An 18,762-nucleotide genomic window follows, 5' to 3' on the forward strand; every position below is an offset into this window, starting at 1 on the left:
TCCAGAGATGGGGCCTCCCCATGCACACTGTTGGGAAGATAACCTCTGGGATATGGGAAAGATTCCCTGGGTAGAGCTACCCAAGTTGTCCAATTGTACATCAATTCATTTGTTCTTTCTCTGTTGTAATTGCACTCAGAGTTAACTATACATTAAGAACAGGATAATTTGGATGAGCAAGGTGGCTCAGTGGGTGATTGCTGTGAAGCCTGATGACCTGAGTTTGATCCCTGGGACCCACAGGTAGAAGGAGAGAACTGACTCCTGCAGATTGTTCTTTACTTTCAGGTGTGCATGCACACACACACACACACACACACACACACACACACACACACACAAAATGTGAGAAGGGGGTTAAGTTTAAAAAAGGAAAAACAAAGATAATTTCCTTGGGGAAACATAAAATTTTCTCATTTTTGCAAAGAGCCAAAGGGACTGGAAGATACTGCAGAGTTCCCAGGATCCTCAAAAGAGTACTGGCCTGGGAGTCACTGGGATTAATCTCTCGTGTTGGGTCCATTAGGGTCCATTGTGAGCCTCTCTTTTCTCCCTGGTAATGTGGATAAGGCTCTAGGTTCTCCCCGCTTCCCACCGTCCATGATGGATGAGTTAGGTGGATGGATCGGTTTGGGTGAAAAGCAAGGTAATCCTGAGTAATTATTTTCCTGTGTGGCAGGGAATTGTCTGAAATGTTTTGAACAGAAGTGTCAGTGTTGAAGTATAGCTAAGTCTCCAGCCTCCTGGCCAAAATGGGCAGCCCCTACCAGGGCTTGCACGAGGCTAATACACGCATCTCATTTCAGAGTGCCATCTTAACTATGAAGTTAGGAAATGCAACCCAGGAGACTCAGCTAAGCATGCAACTGAGGATGCTGGTTCCTCCTCCATCCTTCCTTCCTTTCATCACCACCTTCCTACCTCCCCCCACCCCCAGCCCCCAGGGTCTCACTATGTAGCCCTGACTAGCCTGGAACTCATTATGTAGATCAGGCTGGCCTCAAACTCAGAGATCTGCCTGCCTCTGCATCCCGAGTGCTGGAATTAAAGGCACGTGCCATCATGCCTGGCACATATTCTCCAATTCTTAAATGATTTCCTCATTTACTTTAATATCTCTCCATACAGATACTATAATGATCATTATTTTTTGCTGGACTGTTTAAGCACTGGCTGCATGTCATAGCACTTTAACCCCCAAGTACTTGAGTATATGTGGACATCTCCTTCTGCAACCCTGACATAATAATTCAGTGAGTCTCACATTGACCTACCACTCAATTTTTATCATCCATTCCTAGGTTTCTTGATTACCCCTCTAGTTTCCTTAACAGAGCTGACCTTTTCTCCCAGCTAGGCTTCAGCCATCTCTGACTCCTCCTTGGAATTTAGTTGTCTTCTTCTCCATTGCTTCAATCTACTGCTTTGTTTTGTTTCTAATGCTGTCGGACACAGAGTCTTACCCTTATTGCTTAGGCTGCCCTGAAACTCCCTGTGTATGCTTGGCCTCACACTAATGCTAATCCTCCTGCCTCAGCCTCTCAGATTCTGGGATTACAGTTGTGAGCTACTATTGCTTCAACCTAGGTCTCACGATGTAAGTCAGGTTGGCCTGCAAAGTCCCTTTATAGTTCAGGCGCGCCATGGCTCGAGCGTGGAAGTCAGAGGACACACCTCGGCACTAGGGGACCACGTGTTCTTAGGCATCAAACTCAGGTCCTCAGGTACTTTTACCTGCTGCCCTCTTGCTGGCCCTGGCACTGATATTTTTGAAGGGAATGGGCCCAGTTGTTCTGTAGCAATGTGCCTTGGTCTGGTGTGTCTGATGATGTCCTCATGATCACATCGGGTAATGCATTTGCGGGGAGGACACTCCCAGAAGTAACGTTGGGTGCATTTTAGCTCATCCTTCGGAAGGCACAGACGTGTGCTAGCTCCAGTTAAGCAGGAGCCTGCCAGACCTCTTCCTTGTAATCTTGCCATGTTGCCCCTTCAGAATTAACAAGCCAATCTAAGTTTTCAAGCCAGAAGTCCAAGTTTGGGCAAGTTTATTTCGCAAGTGTGCTTTAAAGGCTGGTGGCATGCTTGGCCTTGGCATGGTCTCTGGTTGGGGATTTTGAAAATGGGGCTCTGGCCTAGGGCTTTGCAGCACACAGCAGCTTTCTGTCTTTCCTCATGAGGACAAAGAATTCTGTGCATGAATGCTTACCACAGAACTGGAATGCCATGTGCTGTTTACCAGCCTCTGAATCGCCCTGTGGCGGCAGGCAGCTTCAAGGGCCTCCTGAGGCTGAATGCTCTCTGCAGAGTAGCAGCCCTTGTACCACAGCAAGTGTGTGGGGGACCATTCTGCTGAGGAGGGTGGTTTCATTTCCCCATAAATGCCTCTGTTTTTTTCCACAACAAGCTTGAGGTCTGGCAGGCACAGAAAGACTTTCCACTAGGATGGCTGGGATTGGAAAGGGTTACAGATGAAGAGCCCTTCTTCTTTTTTTTTTTCCTCTTTAGACAGACAGGTCCTTCTAGTGCGCAGTGTGCTTTATCTCAGGACATCTCACCCTGTGTTCTCAGCTCCACCCAGGAAAGCACGCACTACCCACTCCATCTCACAGTCCAAAGGGGTGAGGCTTTCAGATGTAACACAGCAGAGTGGTCTCAACTCAGAGCCTGGAAGGGCTGATCCTGCCTAGGGAAATCAAAGCTTTTAGATTTTAGAAGCAAAATTGTTTTTCTTTCCTGTGATAGTTCCCTAAAGGAAGGGGGAATTTATTTTTGGGGAGGAAACAGAAATCTCTTGAAATCTGTGGGATCTTAGACATTTTCTCATCTCTGAAAGTACTAAGGAAATAATAATAAAAACTAGAACCAAGTATTGTGGCATAGGCCTGTAGTCCCAGCACCGGGAAGGCAGAAACAGGTTGATCCCTGTGAGTTCAAGGCCAGCCTGGTCTACATGGTGAGCTCCAGGCAAGCCAAGGCTACATGGTGAGAACTGGTCTCAAAATAAATGAATGAATGAATAAATAAATAAATACATAACAGAGAATCTAATAACTGGGGCTGGAGAGGTGGTTCAGTAGTTAAGAGCACTTACTGCTCCTGCAGAGAACCGGGATTCAGTTCCAGCATCCATATGGCCATCTACAACCACCTGTAATTCTAGTTTCTGGGGATCTGAGAACTTTCAGACTTCCAGGGGCTCATGTATGCACATGATACACATATACTCATGGAAGTTCACACCCATACACATAAACCATAAAGCTAGAGAGATGGCTCAGTGGTTAAGGGCATTTGCTACCCCTCTCGAGGGTCTGGGTTCAATTCCCAGCATCCACAAGTCAGCTCACAAGGATCTAAAACTCTAGTTCCAGAGGATCTGAAATGCTTTCTGGCCTCTTAGGGCACTGGACACACATGTGGTATACATACATATATTATATGGAGATGGTTGTGTCTCAATTTCCTTATCTATAAGTTGAAAAGAAGGGCATGGTGTGGTATTTCTCTTACAGCATTGTGAGGATGATGTAAATTAACATACATATTTTCTTCCTAAAACTCCAACTTCTGTTTCATGAAAAGTTAACACACGGAGTGCTCAGTGTATAGTAAATATTGCATAAGCTATTCCTATGAACTGCTTGCTAACTCTGCTGAGCATTCTGTATGTTCCACACAACTCCACAAGGTGGGCACTAATTTTGCGTTTAATGGAGTTCAAGTTCAGACAGGGCAGGCACTGTGTGTGTGTGCAGAGACAACACTCTCACCGGAGAATGTTCTGAGAAGCCTCATGCTTTTATTAGCATTTTGTTCCTTCTGCTACCAGGCCGGCTGGGTTAGTAAACCGTGTTTCAAGGCTTGGACCGGAGCTGGGGGAAGTTTTCCAAGCAGGGAGGCACCAGGAGTGAAAGCCTGAAGTGAAAGCCTGAAGTGTAGGAGGGATGCTCAGCAGGGTGGGGCTAGGAGCGTGGAGACTCAAGAAACCTGAGGCCCCAGCAGCAGCACGCGGGTTTCAGGATCAGCTCCGGAAGGCAAAGACTGAGGCGAGGAGCTCAAGAGCAGTGAGGCCTTGGCCCAGGCTTGACCTCCTGGGCAGCTGTCAGTCTCTTCCTTAGGCCTCCTACCCAGTGCTATTCCGAGTCTTTGGCTCTGTCCAGTCTTCACTCTTCCATGATACTAATAAATAAGAGAGTGACTACAAGGGAAGTGAATGTATTAGTTAGCTCTGCCCTCTGGTCCTGGGACTCCTGCACCCGCCCTTGAGCGCGGACAGGTCCACCGCCGGCGGCATGCACTGCTCTGGCCGATCTGGGGCCCTGGAAGGCTGAGCCCCGGGTCTGGGGGAGAGCCTGGGAATGTGAGGGCCTTCCACACAGGGATTGGGAGTAGGAGAATTGCCCCCAAGCGTGGTGTTTCCCCTCGATTCACTGTGCCTGCCATGCCCGCCCGACTCCAGTTTGAGAAGCAGCCAACAGACTGCAGTATGAGCAGGGTTTCCGTGCTTCCCGAGCGGGATGGGGCCGTTCCACCCACTATGGGTTCCACGCCCGAGGGTAAGAACTCAGGACACCTAAAAGCTCTTCATTCCGGAGATTATAGCCTAGAAGGAAACAAGTCAAAGCCTAAGAGGAAGCCAGGACAAGAATGGATTGGTCAGGGCCAGGAGGATTGGGATGAAACTGAGAAGTGTAAAGGGTGTGGAGAAGGAAGACAAGAAAAAGGAAGAAGGCTGGGCCTGTGACTCAGATCAAGTACGAGCAAAACGTTGGTTTTATTCCTTACCGAGGGGACAGCCCCAAGGGGTGGCTTCAGAGGGCTTGAGCCCCGCCTTTCCGGGCACCCCAAGTGAATGTACTGTAAGTAAATCTGAGCGCTTGCGACATCAAGGCAAGCTTTTGGCTCCAACCCCAAACTAAATGATCAGCCACCCTCACCCCCACCCCACTTCTGCAATCCCGGCTGTCAGCGTGGAGGGAATAAGGGAGTCCAGTCTCTGGCAGTAACTGCAGCCGCTTTCAGCCAAACGGCCAGTCCTCCAGCTAATCCCAGTTCTGTCACCGTTCTTAGGAGAACTTTTTTTTTTTTTTTTTTTTAATCTATTTAAACCTAGCCGCAGCGAAGCAACGGGCCAGGCTGAGGGCATAGGGCATTGGGCAATCACAGAAAAAGACTAGCAGAGACCAATCCAGTCGAAGCTGGTATATGGGGTTTACCTCTGGGACTCACCCCTTACCTGGTGGGATCTTAAACGCTAAGATAGGGCATCAACCCAAACTTTTTCCTTGATCTAGACTTTGCCCAAAAGACGACTCTGTATTAGGCCTCCACTTTTGAACGTTGGTATTTAAAAAGAGGGCTTGTGGGGCTGGAGAAATGGCCCAGTACCTAAGTGCCTGCTGCTCATGTGTTGAATTCTGATGTCCAGAATCCCGGTAAAGATGGGCATGGTCTTCGAGTTGCTAACCCTGGAAATGAGGGTGGGGGTGGAGACAGAGGACTCCCCAGAGCTCTCTGGCCTGACAGTAGCCAATTGGTGAGCAGGATCAAGTAAGAGACAAGGTGGAGATGGTTAGACAAAGATACATGACTTTGACCTCTGGCCTTCACAAGCACATGTACACATGAATAAACATGTAGACACATACAAATACAGACAAAATAATAATAAACATAGGACTTGTGTGTGGGCCAGGGATGTAGCATGCATGAAGTCCTGGGCTCAACCATATCATAAGTCTGGTGTGGTGCACACATCTGAAATCCCAGCACTCAGGAAATGGAGGCAGGAGAGTTTGCAATTCAAGGCCATCCTCCCATTGATAGCTTTGTTCCAGGTCAGCCTGGGCTACCCAGAAGGGGTGGGTCACCCTTGGTGACCATTTAAGACCTGTCTCTTGGAGTCTGACAGCCCTCATTACCGGGCTGTAGTCACGCTGGATTGCAGCATGGGCACTTGGTCCCCTTCCAAGGAAAGACCTTAGTTTGGGGTCGCTGCTCCTGTCCACCGAGGACGGAAAGCGTTGAGCTTTTCAGCCCGTGCAGTGTGGCCTGCTCTGTATGTTGTTCCTGGGTGTGTGGTCTCCTCCAGGGTACGTAGCTGCCAGGTACTCTGGTACTCTGTCCCCTAGCTCAGGCAGCTAGGCGATGGGGAGGGCTGGAATGTGAAAAGGCGGGGGAGAAGAATGACAGGACATTTTCTATTTGTAAGCCTGCGAGTTTGGCTCACCACTTGAATTTCAAGTGGGCCCTTCAGGCCGATAGGGGAGTCAGGTGAGAGCACGGAGGCAGCCGATTTGAATTGTCCAAATTCCTAGAAAATAAATTCTAGGGATTTCAGCTGTGGGAGGAAGGCAGCTCAGAATAAAGAAGCTTCAGGCAAATGCGCTGCAGGCGGTGGGGGCCTGGCAGTGGGGGAGCTTTTACTTTTTATCTGCTTGCATACCATGTTTCCCCTCAAATTATTTTGCCTATTGAATCATATCTAATAGACAAATGAAAGCTTTGAACTAAGGTCTTTATTTATTTATCTATTAAAAAACCCCCGCTAAGCTGCAGATCTCTTCTGGAGGAAAAAGAAACACTCCTTTTAAGTACTGTTCTTGGTTACTGCTCTTTGTTTGGAGTAATTACTACCCCTAAAAGTGGGAAATTGCAGATTACTGATTATCAGAAGGAAATAAGTGCTTTGGATTAGCCAAACTCTTGCCCCTGGATGGCCATTCCAGACCTTGCCAATTGCCCAGGTACAAAGGCCGTACTGCATGTTCTGCAAACACTCCCTGTCCTTGTTTCCGAGGGGAAACGGTTGGATCCTGTGTGACACTAGCCATGTTGTTATATAACCGTGGAGAACCTCTGATAGGCTTTGCTGGCCACAGGAGTGAGTACAGGAAAAAACATGGGAGTTGTGGCTTGTCTCCTGTTCCCTGTGCCCTGACAGTGGGTTGAACTTGTAGGCTGTGGTGTGTTTTCTAGCATTTGCTTAATACTCACTAGGAAGATTTAAAAGCTGGATGGGGCTGGGGTGGCTGGAGAGATGGCTCAGTGTTTAAGAGTGACCTTGCTCTTCCAGAGGACCAAAGTTCGATTCCCAGCACCAACGTTCAGTGGCTAACATCCATCTGCAGCTCCAGATCCAGGGGTCTTGACCCTCCTGGCCTCCTTGACCACCTGAACTCATGTGGCATATACTCACACAGATACATACATACCAATTAAAAAAACAACTTGTTGGGGTGTGGCGGCATACACTTTTAATCCTAGTACTCTGGAGGCAGAGGGAGGTGGAGCTCTGAGAGTTTGAGGCCAGCCTGATCTACACAGCAAGTTCCAGGATAGCCAGGGCTACACAGTGAGACCCTGTCTCAGGAAACGAATACAAAAGAGTTGGATGAGAACGCTGTAGTGGGCAGCTTGACTTGCACAGTGGCTTACACAGAGAAGCAAGTGTTGTAGAGGGAGGTGTCTCAGCTTGTCCATACCTAACCAAGACCCAAGGAACCCTTGACCCCCAGGTTCCCCTCTACTTTTTACTGTGATGGCTGTCAGTTTCTGCAGCCTCCAGACGGGCCTTGCCAGCCACTCTCAGCTGGTTCCAGCATCTCAATCTGCACTCGCCAGCCCCCTGGCTTGGATGCAGGCCTCTCTTCTCTCATGCTTTGGGTTTCAGCGTAAGGGGCATTTTCCCCGGAAGCCTGCCCTGACTCCTCTATCGTCCCCAACTATTCTCTGTGCTCTTGTTATTCTGGTTTCCTGCTCAGGGCTACGTATATCCAGTTATCAGTGACTGAATGCTTGTCAGTCTGCCTCCCCCATCAGATTCAGATTGTTAGCTTTGTGTGTGTGTGTGGGAGCTGTGTTGTTGTTGTTGTTGTTCTTCTTCTTCTTCTTCCTCCCTCCCTCCCTCCTCCTCCCTCCCTCCCTCCTCCTCCCTCCCTCCCTCCTCCTCCCTCCCTCCCTCCTCCTCCCTCCCTCCCTCCTCCTCCCTCCCTCCCTCCTCCTCCTTCTCCTTCTTTGGTTTTTTGAGACAGGGTTTCTCTGTGTAGCCCTGGCTGTCCTGAAACTTGTAGACCAGACTGGCTTCAAGTTCAGAGACCACCTGCCTCTGCCTCCAGAGTGCTGTGATTAAAGGCGTGCAGCACCACCACCACCCGGCTGATGCTGTGCTCCTGTTTGTTATTTTATCTCTGGCATAGTGCCAGGAACATGGCTTGTGGCACCCAGCACATGGCAGAAACTCTAAAAGCCACCAACTCACTATCTTACCACGGCAGACACTTCCCTTCGGCAGTGTGTACACCTGCTTTCCTTCTGTCCGGTGCGGTGTACTCTGGAGGCATTTTCCTAGGTTCAGGGCGAGAACAAACACAAATAAACAGAAGCTGGAAAACAAACACCAGGACTGTTTTTCTATTCTTCTCGGAGTTATTGTTGAGGTTTTTGCAGGCCAGCTGCTTTCCTTGAGCTGTTAGAGTGTGAATTCAGCTGTGGTCAGGAATGCAAGGTCTGCGGTCTGTTTGGTGTCTTTCCTCAGATCTGCATCACTCTAGCGTCCAGGATGGTGTATGGGTACAGAGGAGGTCAGGGAGAAGCTGGGAGACACAGGAAGTGAGGACCTAAGGCTTGAGAATGGTGGGCTGGTGGTAGCTGCCATGGGAGAAAGGTGGGTGGAAGAAAGTTACCAGTTGGGTCCCAAATTACAGGCAGGCATCGGACATGCAACTTATGGCTTCAGTCAGTGAAGTGTGGTTTGGATTTTTCTGTTGCCCTTAAGTTGTTTTCATTTTAAATAATTATCAAAAAAAAAAAAAAATAGGGCCAGGAATGGTGGCACACACCTTTAATGCAGGCCTCTCTTCTCTCGCTGTAGCACTGTTGTGAGTTTGAGGTCAGCCTTGTATACATCAAAAGTTCCAGGACAACTGGAGCTATGTAGTGAGACCCTGACTCAATGCCCCCCCCCAAAAAAAAAAACCCGAGCTATAATGATGTTATACATCATTATAACTCCATACATGTAGCTCCAGCTGCTTGGAAGGTTGAGGCAGGGTTACTTGAGCCCAGCTTGAGCAACAAAGCAGGACCCTGTCTCCAAATACAATAGAGGCTGGAGAGATGGAGAGGACCCAGGTTCAGTTCCCAGAACCCACATCATGGCTCATAGCCATCTGTAATGCCAGGGAATCTGATGCCCTCCTTTGGCCTCTGAAGGCACCAGGTATGCACATGATATGCAGACATACATGCAGGTAAATACCATACACATTAAAATAAATACTTAAAACAAAAGAATCCCTCCAAAATAATTGTGTGTGTGTGTGTGTGTGTGTGTGTGCATGCTCACTTGCACTGGAATGCCTGTGAGGCCAGAAGAGGTATTGGATTTCCTGGAGCAGCAGGAACTACAGGTAGTTGTGAGCTGCCTGATGTGGGTGCTAGAAACCAAATCCAGCTTCTGTAAAAGAGCAGCAAGTGTTCCTAACCACGGAGCTATCTCTCACCCCCTAAATAAATAATAGCTGGGTATGGTGACAAAGGCTTATAAATCCACTTCTTGGGAGATTGAGGTAGGAGGATCATGAATTCAAAGCCATTCTGTTCTCCAGAGCAAGACCTTGTTTCAACATACGAATGCACACACATGCGTACACAGGCATCTTCCTTTTTTTAATTAATTAATTTATTTTTAAATTATACTCATGATATTCATTAATTACGCTCATAATATTAATTACATTTGTGGTATTCATTGGTTACATTCTCAGTATTCATTCAATAATTATATTTATGATATTCATTAATTACATTAATTGTATTGATTTATTACATTCATGATATATGTCCTGATACTACTGTCCATTTGTGGGGCTTTTCCATCACACAAAACAGAGATTCTGTACTTAGGAAATCATTGCTTTATATTCTTTTCTTCTCACAGGCATCTTTCTTTTTTTCTTTTTTCTTTTTCTTTTTTGAGACAGGGTTTCTCTGTGTAGTTTTGGTGCCTGTCCTAGAACTCACTTTGTAGACCAGGCTGGCCTCGAACTCAGATATCTACCTGCCTCTGCCTCCCAAGTACTGAGATCAAAGGCGTGCGCCACCACCGCCCAGCAGCACAAGCATCTTTCAATAAGTTGAAATTCTGAGTGGTACTCCAAATGTATATATTTTTTTATTTTATTTTTTCTCACTGAGTGTCTGTGTGTATGCATGTATGTGTGGGTGTGTGTAGTATATGAGTGTGTCATGTACGCCACGTATATTGGTGAGGTATGGCGTATGTGGAGTCCAGAAGAGGACATCCAGCGACCTGTTCTATCACTCTCTGCTGTGTGCCCTCGAGACAGGGTCTCTCACTGAACCTGGAGCTGGCCTGGCAGCCAGTAAAGCCCCATCAATCCTGTCTCTGCTCCTGACTGTGCTGGGGTACAGGTGAGTGCTGACACCCAGATTTTCACAAGTGTTGCAGATTTCAGTTCAGCCCCTCATGCATGCGCAGCAGGAGCTGTTGCCCACTCGGCCACCTCCCCAGCCTCAGGATTGGTTTTATTAAGACAATAAAATAAAACACCTTTATTTGTTCTCTGTCTCTCTCCCTCCCACCCTCCCTTTTTCCCTCCCTCCTTCTCTCTCTCTCTCTCTCTCTCTCTCTCTCTCTCTCTCTCTCTCTCTCTCTCTTCCTCCTTCTCTCCCTCCCTCTCTCTCTTCCTCCCTCCTTCCCACTCTCTCTCCCTTCCTCCTGAGTTTTTTTGACTCCCAAGAACCCAGTCAGAATGTGGAGACTAATGTTTTCCTCTGAGGAAGCGATGGCTGGCCTTGTCTTTATTACAGCTAATTGTCCCCACCCCTTGCCTGCCCTCCAGTTCTCTTTGAGCCTGCCAGACACAGGACAGTGGCCAGGTTGCCAGTGCAGACCTCTGCAGAACGAGACAAAGCCTTTTGCTAGGAGGCATTTGTCTATGACATACTGGCATGTGAGTGCAGAAAAATATTTGTGATTTCCCGAACATATGTTTATGTTTCTCAGGTTGGGACAAAGTCCTTCTAAAAGCAGTTTTGAGGGCTGGGCATGTAGCTCCATTGGTAGAGTGACTACCTTCCACGCACGATACACTGAGTTCTGTTCCTAGCAAGGTGCTATATAAATCAGGCATGGTGGCACATGCATGCATGTAATCTTAGTACTAGAGAGGTAGAGGCAGGAGGCTCAGCAACTCCCGTCATCCTCAGCTGCATACAGGGTCCAACACCAACCTCGATACAAGAAACCTCATCTTTAGGAAATGACTGGCTCATGGGTTTGTGCCAGGCTAGCATTCCTAGTTTCTCGCCAGCTCCTTCAGCCTCATCAGATTTCTCCTGTAGGTTCCTCTTCCACAGAGATCAAGCTTCTGCTGGCTAAACTGAGATAAAAAGATTATTCACTAGGGCAATGGGAAGTCAGGAATCTCACCATTGATTCATAAAAGACATAAAACTCAAAGGGGAAACAAAATGACTTTAAGGTAATTCTTTAATTTGATACCCAGTATGGTCAGCAAGGTTTAGCAATTTAAAACCCACCTGGATTTTGCAAATCATTGCAGCAATCAGACTGGCTGATGAGACTCTGTGTCTCACCCCAGGGCTATCCAAGGACCTGCACGTAGGAATGAGAGGAACAGGTTCAAACCTGATTTAGGACATTAATGAAACTGTCTTCCCTAGCAACCATGGATCTCCACGCCAATCAGATTATGCCAGCCTTGTAGTACCCGTGTGAACCCACATTCAAGGAAGCTGGCTAGGCCAGGCTTAGGTGGGGCAATCAAGTCCTGTGAAGTGTGTGATTTGAGAGCCTCAGGACAGGCTGCCCTAGCCAGAAATATCTCCTCTACCGGCTTGTCAAGGATGTCTGCAGTTTCACCATCTTGGAGCCATTTATCTTTTGTTTCCATGGCTCTCTCTTGGCCATCCATTTCTGAGTGCAGTTGGTCTGGGATGCACGATTCTCTTGATTCTCTCCCTTTAAATAATACGGGTTCAACTAAATCATGCGTAATCTTTTGGGCAAGCCACAAACTCAGTTCCACCTTTTCCTATCAGGCCCCTGTGCAGTCCACTTTGCCGACCCCAGTTCCTGTTCTGTTTATTTAGATAGGAAGTAAAGTTTGAAGCTAGATGGCCTGGTGGGGGACAGAACGGCCGGAAGCAAGGGCCTGGGGACCAGCAGGCATTGCCACATGGATTCTCAGCACTGTGAGGACTGGGTGGGCTTTGGTCTGGAACCGGATGGCTTATGAAGGGAGGTGCTCGGCCAAAGAGGAGCAGTTCGCGACTGCATGGACTACTTCTCTCTGTTTTTACTTGTTTCAGCCACTTTCCTCTCACATCTACATTGTCCTCTCTTCCCTTGGCTATCCTCATTCTAGGTGGTCTCATGAAGGCAGGGCATTCTCACGAGGTGTTCCTAAACCAGACCAGAGCTTGGCTACCTATCCTCAGTTCCTCCTGAAGGAAGGGTAGTGGGACCGAAGACTCATTAGCTTGTATAACTGCCTGGAGCAGACCTGGAGGTCGTTTAATGAGAGGCCAGCCAGGTGCTACACATCTGCACTAAAGCCTTAAGTCCCTCCCATCTCTTCCCCTCTCTGTGGCCACCAAGAGATGGTCAGAGCCTACTTTTGCGTTATCTGGCCTTCAGGCATGCTTTATCTCCCCAGGTAGCTCTTCTAGACATCTCCCCTACCCCAAGGTTGTGACACCATAAACTCCACATTATTTTTCTTTTTGAGACAAGATCTTATATAGCTGAAGTTTGTTTTAAACTCCCGATCTTCTTGTCCCCACCTCCTGAGTGCTGAGATTACAAGCATGTGTTACCATGCCCCTGGCTGGCTGGAAACTCCATGCAGTTTTTTTTTTTTTTTTCCTTTTTCCATTTGTGTGTGTGTGTGATGTGAATGTGCACGAATGCATGTTTTTGTATGTGTGGGAACACATGACTATGGGTATGCATGCATATGTGTGGTGTGTGTAGGCCTTGATATTGTTTTTGACTGTTCTTCAACCTTATTAAGTCAGGGTTTCTTTATCAAGCCCCGAACTTGCTGACCATGGCTAGTCTTGTTAGGCAGCTTGTTCAGAGTTTCCCTCTCACTGCCTTCTGAGACTGGAATCACAGACAGGCCATCATGCCTATCTGGCACTTATGTGGGTTTCTAGGGATCCAAACTCAGGTCCTCATTCTTGCACAGCAAGAGTTTTGACCACTGGGCCATCTCTCTACACTTTCACACATTTAAAACATCATTTACTTTATGTGTGTGTATGTGCCTGAGTGTATGTCTGTGCACCTATGCATGCAAGAGCCTGGGGGGAGGGGGGTCAGAAGAGGCTATTGGACCCTTGACCTGGAATTTCAGATGAGTGTGAGCTGCCTCATGATTACGTTGCCGTCCAGAGCTGTGAGGAGTTAACATGGTGTGAATGAGAACTATTTGGCCTTGTCTGGCACTTGGTCATTGCTGTCCAGGGCTGTAAGGAGTTAATGTGTGAATGAGAACTATTTGGCCTTGTCTGGCACTTGGTCATTGCTGTCCAGGGCTGTAAGGAGTTAATGTGTGAATGAGAACTATTTGGCCTTGTCTGGCACATGGTCAGCGCTCATGTGTTTGCCTTTATTATTTCATTGTTGTTGCTGAAAGGAAAAAGACATTCCTTTCTTCTGTGGTTATTTGGACTTCTTCTGAGATGCATTTTATAACTGAAAACTGGACAAACTGAAAGAAAAGAAGCAGTTATCACTTATTCGACCAAACTCTTTCTGGGAAAGCCATGACTGTTTTTTGAAAAATATTTCATATCTGATTAATCTACCAGGAGTTTTGGAAATGTGTGCTAAAGAAGAATCAGTGTGATGGGACTAACCTATGTGCAGTTTTTAAGAGCCATTTTAAAACAAGATTTATTTATTTTTATTTTCTGTGTGTGCATAAGTGCCTGCCTGCATGTATGTATGTGTGCCATGTGAATGAATACAGTGCCCATGGAGCCCAGAAGAGGGTGTTAGGTACCCAGAACTGGAGATACAAATGGTTATGAGCTGCCAGACGTGGGTGCTAGGGTCCAGCCCTGGTCCTCTGCAGGAGTGACAAGTTCTCCTAACCATCTCCAGCCCATTAAGCCATCTCTCCAGCACCGATGTGGAAAGTTGTTAAAGAGAGATGGAAACATTTAGTGGGAAGAACATTTTAATAATTCATCCACCCATCCACTCATTCATTTGTTATTCATCCAAGTCACAAATATTTCCACAGTGCCTAGGATCCCGCGTTAGGCTCTGGGATGTAGAGACAAGCAGCCTGTTGTTCTAGGCCATAGGGAAGTGTGGTGAAGGATTTGCTCGTTGCTTACGGTTAGGAGAAGGTGAAGCGGCCTCACCGACTGGGGCAGGGAAGAAAGTCCATCTGGAAGGAGGAACCACCAGTCAGGTAATCCACACACTTGAAATTGCAGGACCTCAACTCATTCTATCCACCAACCTCTAAGTTAGTTTCCTTTTGAAGGAGAGTAATTTATTTTTTTTCTTTTTTTAAGTTTTGTGTTTAAAAAATTTTAAGATTTATTTACTTAATTTTATGTGTTCAAGTGTTTTGCCTGAATATATGTATGTGTACGGTATGCATGATGGGTGCCTAAGGAAGCCAGAAGAGGGGCTGGACCCTCTGGAACTGAAATTACAGATGTTGCAAAGCGCTACGTCAGTGCTGTGAACGGAACCCAGAGCCTCAAAAAAAGCAAGTGTTCTTAACCACTGAGCAGTCTCCAACCCCATTTTTTTTTTTTTTGGATACCTGGTTTTAAGGGCTGGAGAGATGGCTTAGCAGTCAAGAGACATGGTTTTATATAGCCCAGGCTGCCTCAAACTGGATGTGTAGCCAAAGCTGGCCTTGACTTCTGGATCTTCCTGCCTCTACCTCCTGTGTGCTGAATGACTGGTGTGTATGCCTGACAAGAGAAATTTCATTTGGAGGAAGGACTGGGGAGATGCCTCGGGGGTTAAGATGACTCGCTCTCCAATCTCTAGGACCAGAGTTCTAATCTCAGCACTTAAGTAAGAAGCCAGGTGTCCCTGCAAACTCCTGTAACCCCAAAAGTAGGAGGCAGGGGGTGATAGAAAAGGACACCCAACACCCCTTCAGGCCTTTTTGAGTGGGCACAGGCTTGCATCCCTGCCTGTGTGCATAGACTTACATAGACCAGACACAAATAAGTAAGTGAGTCTCTAAAATAATTTTCTAGAATGACAAGGAAAGCGTAGCCTATTGAAGCTCCTGCTGGCAGCTAAGTTCTCCAGGAACTGGCTTCCATGGTGCTGTCAGACGCTCTCTGGCTGTGGCCAGGAAATCCCAAGGCAGTGTGGGCTCTCCTTTGTGATGGGATGCCTCTGTCCAGGACGGAGATGACCCCTGCTTTGGAGATCTACCTCATAAGTGGTCAGGAACTCCTTGTGGAGTATAGCCTGCCGGGTGTACGTCCTGTCCCATGACATCTAGCTTAGTGCTGGACTGAGAGAAAGGACAGCAACTGACCGGTTTGCTGGGCCAACAAAACCTCCTTCTTCCTCACACATGGTTCACAGTGTTTGTTGAGCTGTGTCTTGTTTCTCTCTTTCTGCCCCTGCGAAGCCCTTGAGGACAGGGACTAGATGTGGTGATTGATGAGCCAGAGACAATGTCCCCTTTGTACAAAATTTATGTGGCTTTCACAGAAGGATGACTCTGAGCTCAGGGTCCTCTGCTGTCTTCTCCGTAGCCAGAGCTTCCAGGCAAGGGTATGGTGGGCCTGGGGGTTGTTGGGAGCCGTTTGGGAACGGTGGCTTCTCTCCTGTTCTGTACAGACTTAGAGTGTATATTTGAGAACTGTCAATCCCTGGGATGGTTGCTGAGTGACTCTGTAATCATCCTTATCCTTGTCCTTAGAGCACAGCACAGCCTTCAGCCCTGGACTGCAACGACCAGACTAAGCCCAAGGAAGCCATCACCAAAGCTGGGGCAGCTTCGGGCTCCACCCCAGACGCAGGTGAGAGAAGTGGTGGGAACTGAAGCAATGACATCCTTCATTACAGAAGTGATGCAGTGTCTGCAGCGATACGGCCCGGGAAAGCACCAGCAGACGCACTGACTTCCGGGGCTGTGGATGTCCAGCCTGGAAGGAGCTGGCTCAGGATACCAAAGTCCAGTCCCGCTCCAGGCATCCCAGGGCCTAGAGATTCAAAACCTTCTCTCCTTCCTCCTTTAAAATAGCTTTATTGTTTTTAGTTATGTTTTGTGTGTGTGTGTGTGTGTGTGTGTGTGTGTGTGTGTGTGTTGGTGTGTGTGTGTGTGTATGTATGTGTGTGTGTGTGTATGTGGTGTGGTGTGTGTGTGTGTGTGTGTGTGTTGGTGTGTGTGTGTGTGTGTGTGTGTGTGTGTGTGTTGGTGTGTGTGTGTGTGTTGGTGTGTTTGAGTACAGGTGCTGGTGGACAGAGGCATTGGATCCCCTGGAGCTGGAGTTGTAGGTGGTTGTAAGTGGCCCACCGTGGGTGCTGGGAACTGAACCCAGGTCCTCAGCAAGAGCAGCAAATTCTTTTAACTGAGCTATCTCTCCAGCCCCCATGTTTTTGTTATTTTTGACACAAGGTCTTACTCTGTAGTTCAAACTGTCCTCAGACTCTTAATGTAACTCAGGCTGGTCTCAAACTTGAGATTCTTCCCAAGTGCTGGGTCTGCAGGCATGGATCACTATGCCCATCTTGGATTACCTGGATTATTTCAGTTACCCTCCCACCTCTTACATATTCTAGCACCTCTCAAGACCATGCACAGCTGGATTTGGGGCTACACAGGGGAGAACAGTTCTCAGCTGCTCCTGCTTCAAGGGGGTGCTGCTGCTGCCAGGCCCTCTCTCAGGAGGCTCTCCTGTGAATAATTACAGCTGCTTTCTTTTCAAGACCACAGTGGGGCCCAAGTAAGGTGGCACACACCTTTAATCCTAGCACACAGAGGCAGAGGCAGAGAGAGAGGCAGGTAGATCTCTGTGAGCTTCAGGCCAGCCTGGTCTACATATGAAATGCTGGGCCAGCCAGGGCTAAATAGAGAGACACTGTCTCAAAAAACGAAACCAAACCAAACCAAAACAAGACAAAACCCACCACCACCACCACCACCACCACCAACAACAACAACAAAACCCAACCAAAATGGCCATATCACGTACAGAGGACAGGCTCCACTATGGCCCCTCTTTTCCTATAAGCTCACAAATGGTAGAATTCCCCCAAGGATTTGTGGATTTATCTTGAGGTTCCTGTACCCTCCCCCTCACTCTAGACTCTCTGGATAACATTAGGGGGGCCACTGTATCCCAAGCTTCTTCTTTTTTTTTTTTTTTTTTTGAGACAGGGTTTCTCTGTGTAGCTTTGGAGCCTGTCCTGGACTCGCTCTGTAGCCCAGGCTGGCCTGGAACTCACAGAGATCCACCTGGCTCTGCTCCCGAGTGCTGGGATTAAAGGCGTGCACCACCACCGCCCGGCCTAACCAGCTTACTCTTCTAAGCTCTAAGCTTGCACCTCTGGGGTGCCCGTCACTGGACTCCATCTCTTCCTGCTCCCACCCCCCCTCCTGATTTCTGTGCTAACTTCTGGTCACCACACGGGTTGCCCACATCCTTGACATCTTTGGTGGCTGAGGTTTCCACTGCTGGCTGCAGTCACCTCCTGTCTTCCTGTCTTAGATATTTTTCTTCCATGCCAGAGTGAGCTCACAGAGTGTCCCTCTCAAACAAACACACACACACACGTACACAATCAGACCATGTTGTTTTTTCTTGACGTTCTCCAGTGGCTCCTCATGACTTTCAGGGTAAAGTTCATGTCCTTAGCACTCAAGATGGCTTGTGATCCAGTCTCCGTCTCAGTGCCCTTTATTCCCTCAGGACATCCTTCATTCCAGTCATGCTGGAGTGATTACAGGTCCCCAAGCTACGAGGCTGGGCCACACATCTGGTCTTCATGACATCCTTCTGATACCTTGCCTTATTGTTAGTTGGTTTGTTTTTTATTTTTATCGGTACTGGGGACTGAATGTAGGGTCTCGTGCACATGAGATAAGCCCCCTGCCGCTGATCCACAATCTCCAGCCCTCTTTCTATTTTTTCTTTGGAGACAGGATCTCATTAAGTTATGCTGGTTGGTCTGGAACTTTTAATCCTCCTGCCTCAGCCTCCCTAGTAGTTAGGAATTTATGCTTTCCCATCAACCTATGCTCTGACTGAGTTTTTGATAATCCCTCCCCCCAATCTTGGCCCACCGGAGTCTCCAAGGCTCTGTAGCCTCCAAGGCTCTGTGTTTCCCAGGGTTCCTGGGCAAACTTGCACCAGCTCCCACACTGCTGAGTCTACTAGACTGCATGGTGGGGGGAGGGTCAGCAAAGAATGTGTGGTAAACAATGGGCCAAAGAGGGTGAGAGCTGCTGGCTGGCATTGTGGCTCTCACAGGGTCGTTGATGGTCCTCGATTGCTCTTGGGAGCGAGTTTGGCTTCTTGTGGTATTTGCCTTCCTAACAAGCTACTTGTTTCTTCTTCAATTTATTTCGTCATTGATGAAGTGTCTTGGAATTTAAAGGGGATTAGAATTGGATCCCTTTCCTCAAAGCACCCGAATACTGGACAAGTATGAGTCAGCTCTCTCTTCCCACCACGCGAGATTCAGGGATCAAAGTCAGGTCCTAAGCCAAG

The 18,762-nt window shown here is 47.9% G+C and overlaps 1 protein-coding gene across 5 annotated transcripts in view; it reads left to right on the forward strand.

Moving 5' to 3' along the window:
* Positions 1–18,762, forward strand: part of Ahnak (AHNAK nucleoprotein) — a 129,851-nt gene that overhangs the window by 30,879 nt on the left and 80,210 nt on the right. For all 5 annotated transcript variants that reach the window (XR_013047237.1, XR_013047236.1, XM_076559245.1 and 2 more), the window contains exon 5: positions 15,969–16,068. Coding sequence is in view for 3 of the 5 variants with exons in the window: in XM_076559245.1 (XP_076415360.1) it covers positions 15,969–16,068 (100 nt within the window). In the remaining 2 variants the exon portion in view is untranslated. The remainder of the gene's footprint in view (positions 1–15,968; positions 16,069–18,762) is intronic.

The sequence above is a fragment of the Peromyscus maniculatus genome, chromosome 1 (genome assembly GCF_049852395.1).
Source record: "Peromyscus maniculatus bairdii isolate BWxNUB_F1_BW_parent chromosome 1, HU_Pman_BW_mat_3.1, whole genome shotgun sequence".
NCBI classification, from domain to species: domain Eukaryota; kingdom Metazoa; phylum Chordata; class Mammalia; order Rodentia; family Cricetidae; genus Peromyscus; species Peromyscus maniculatus.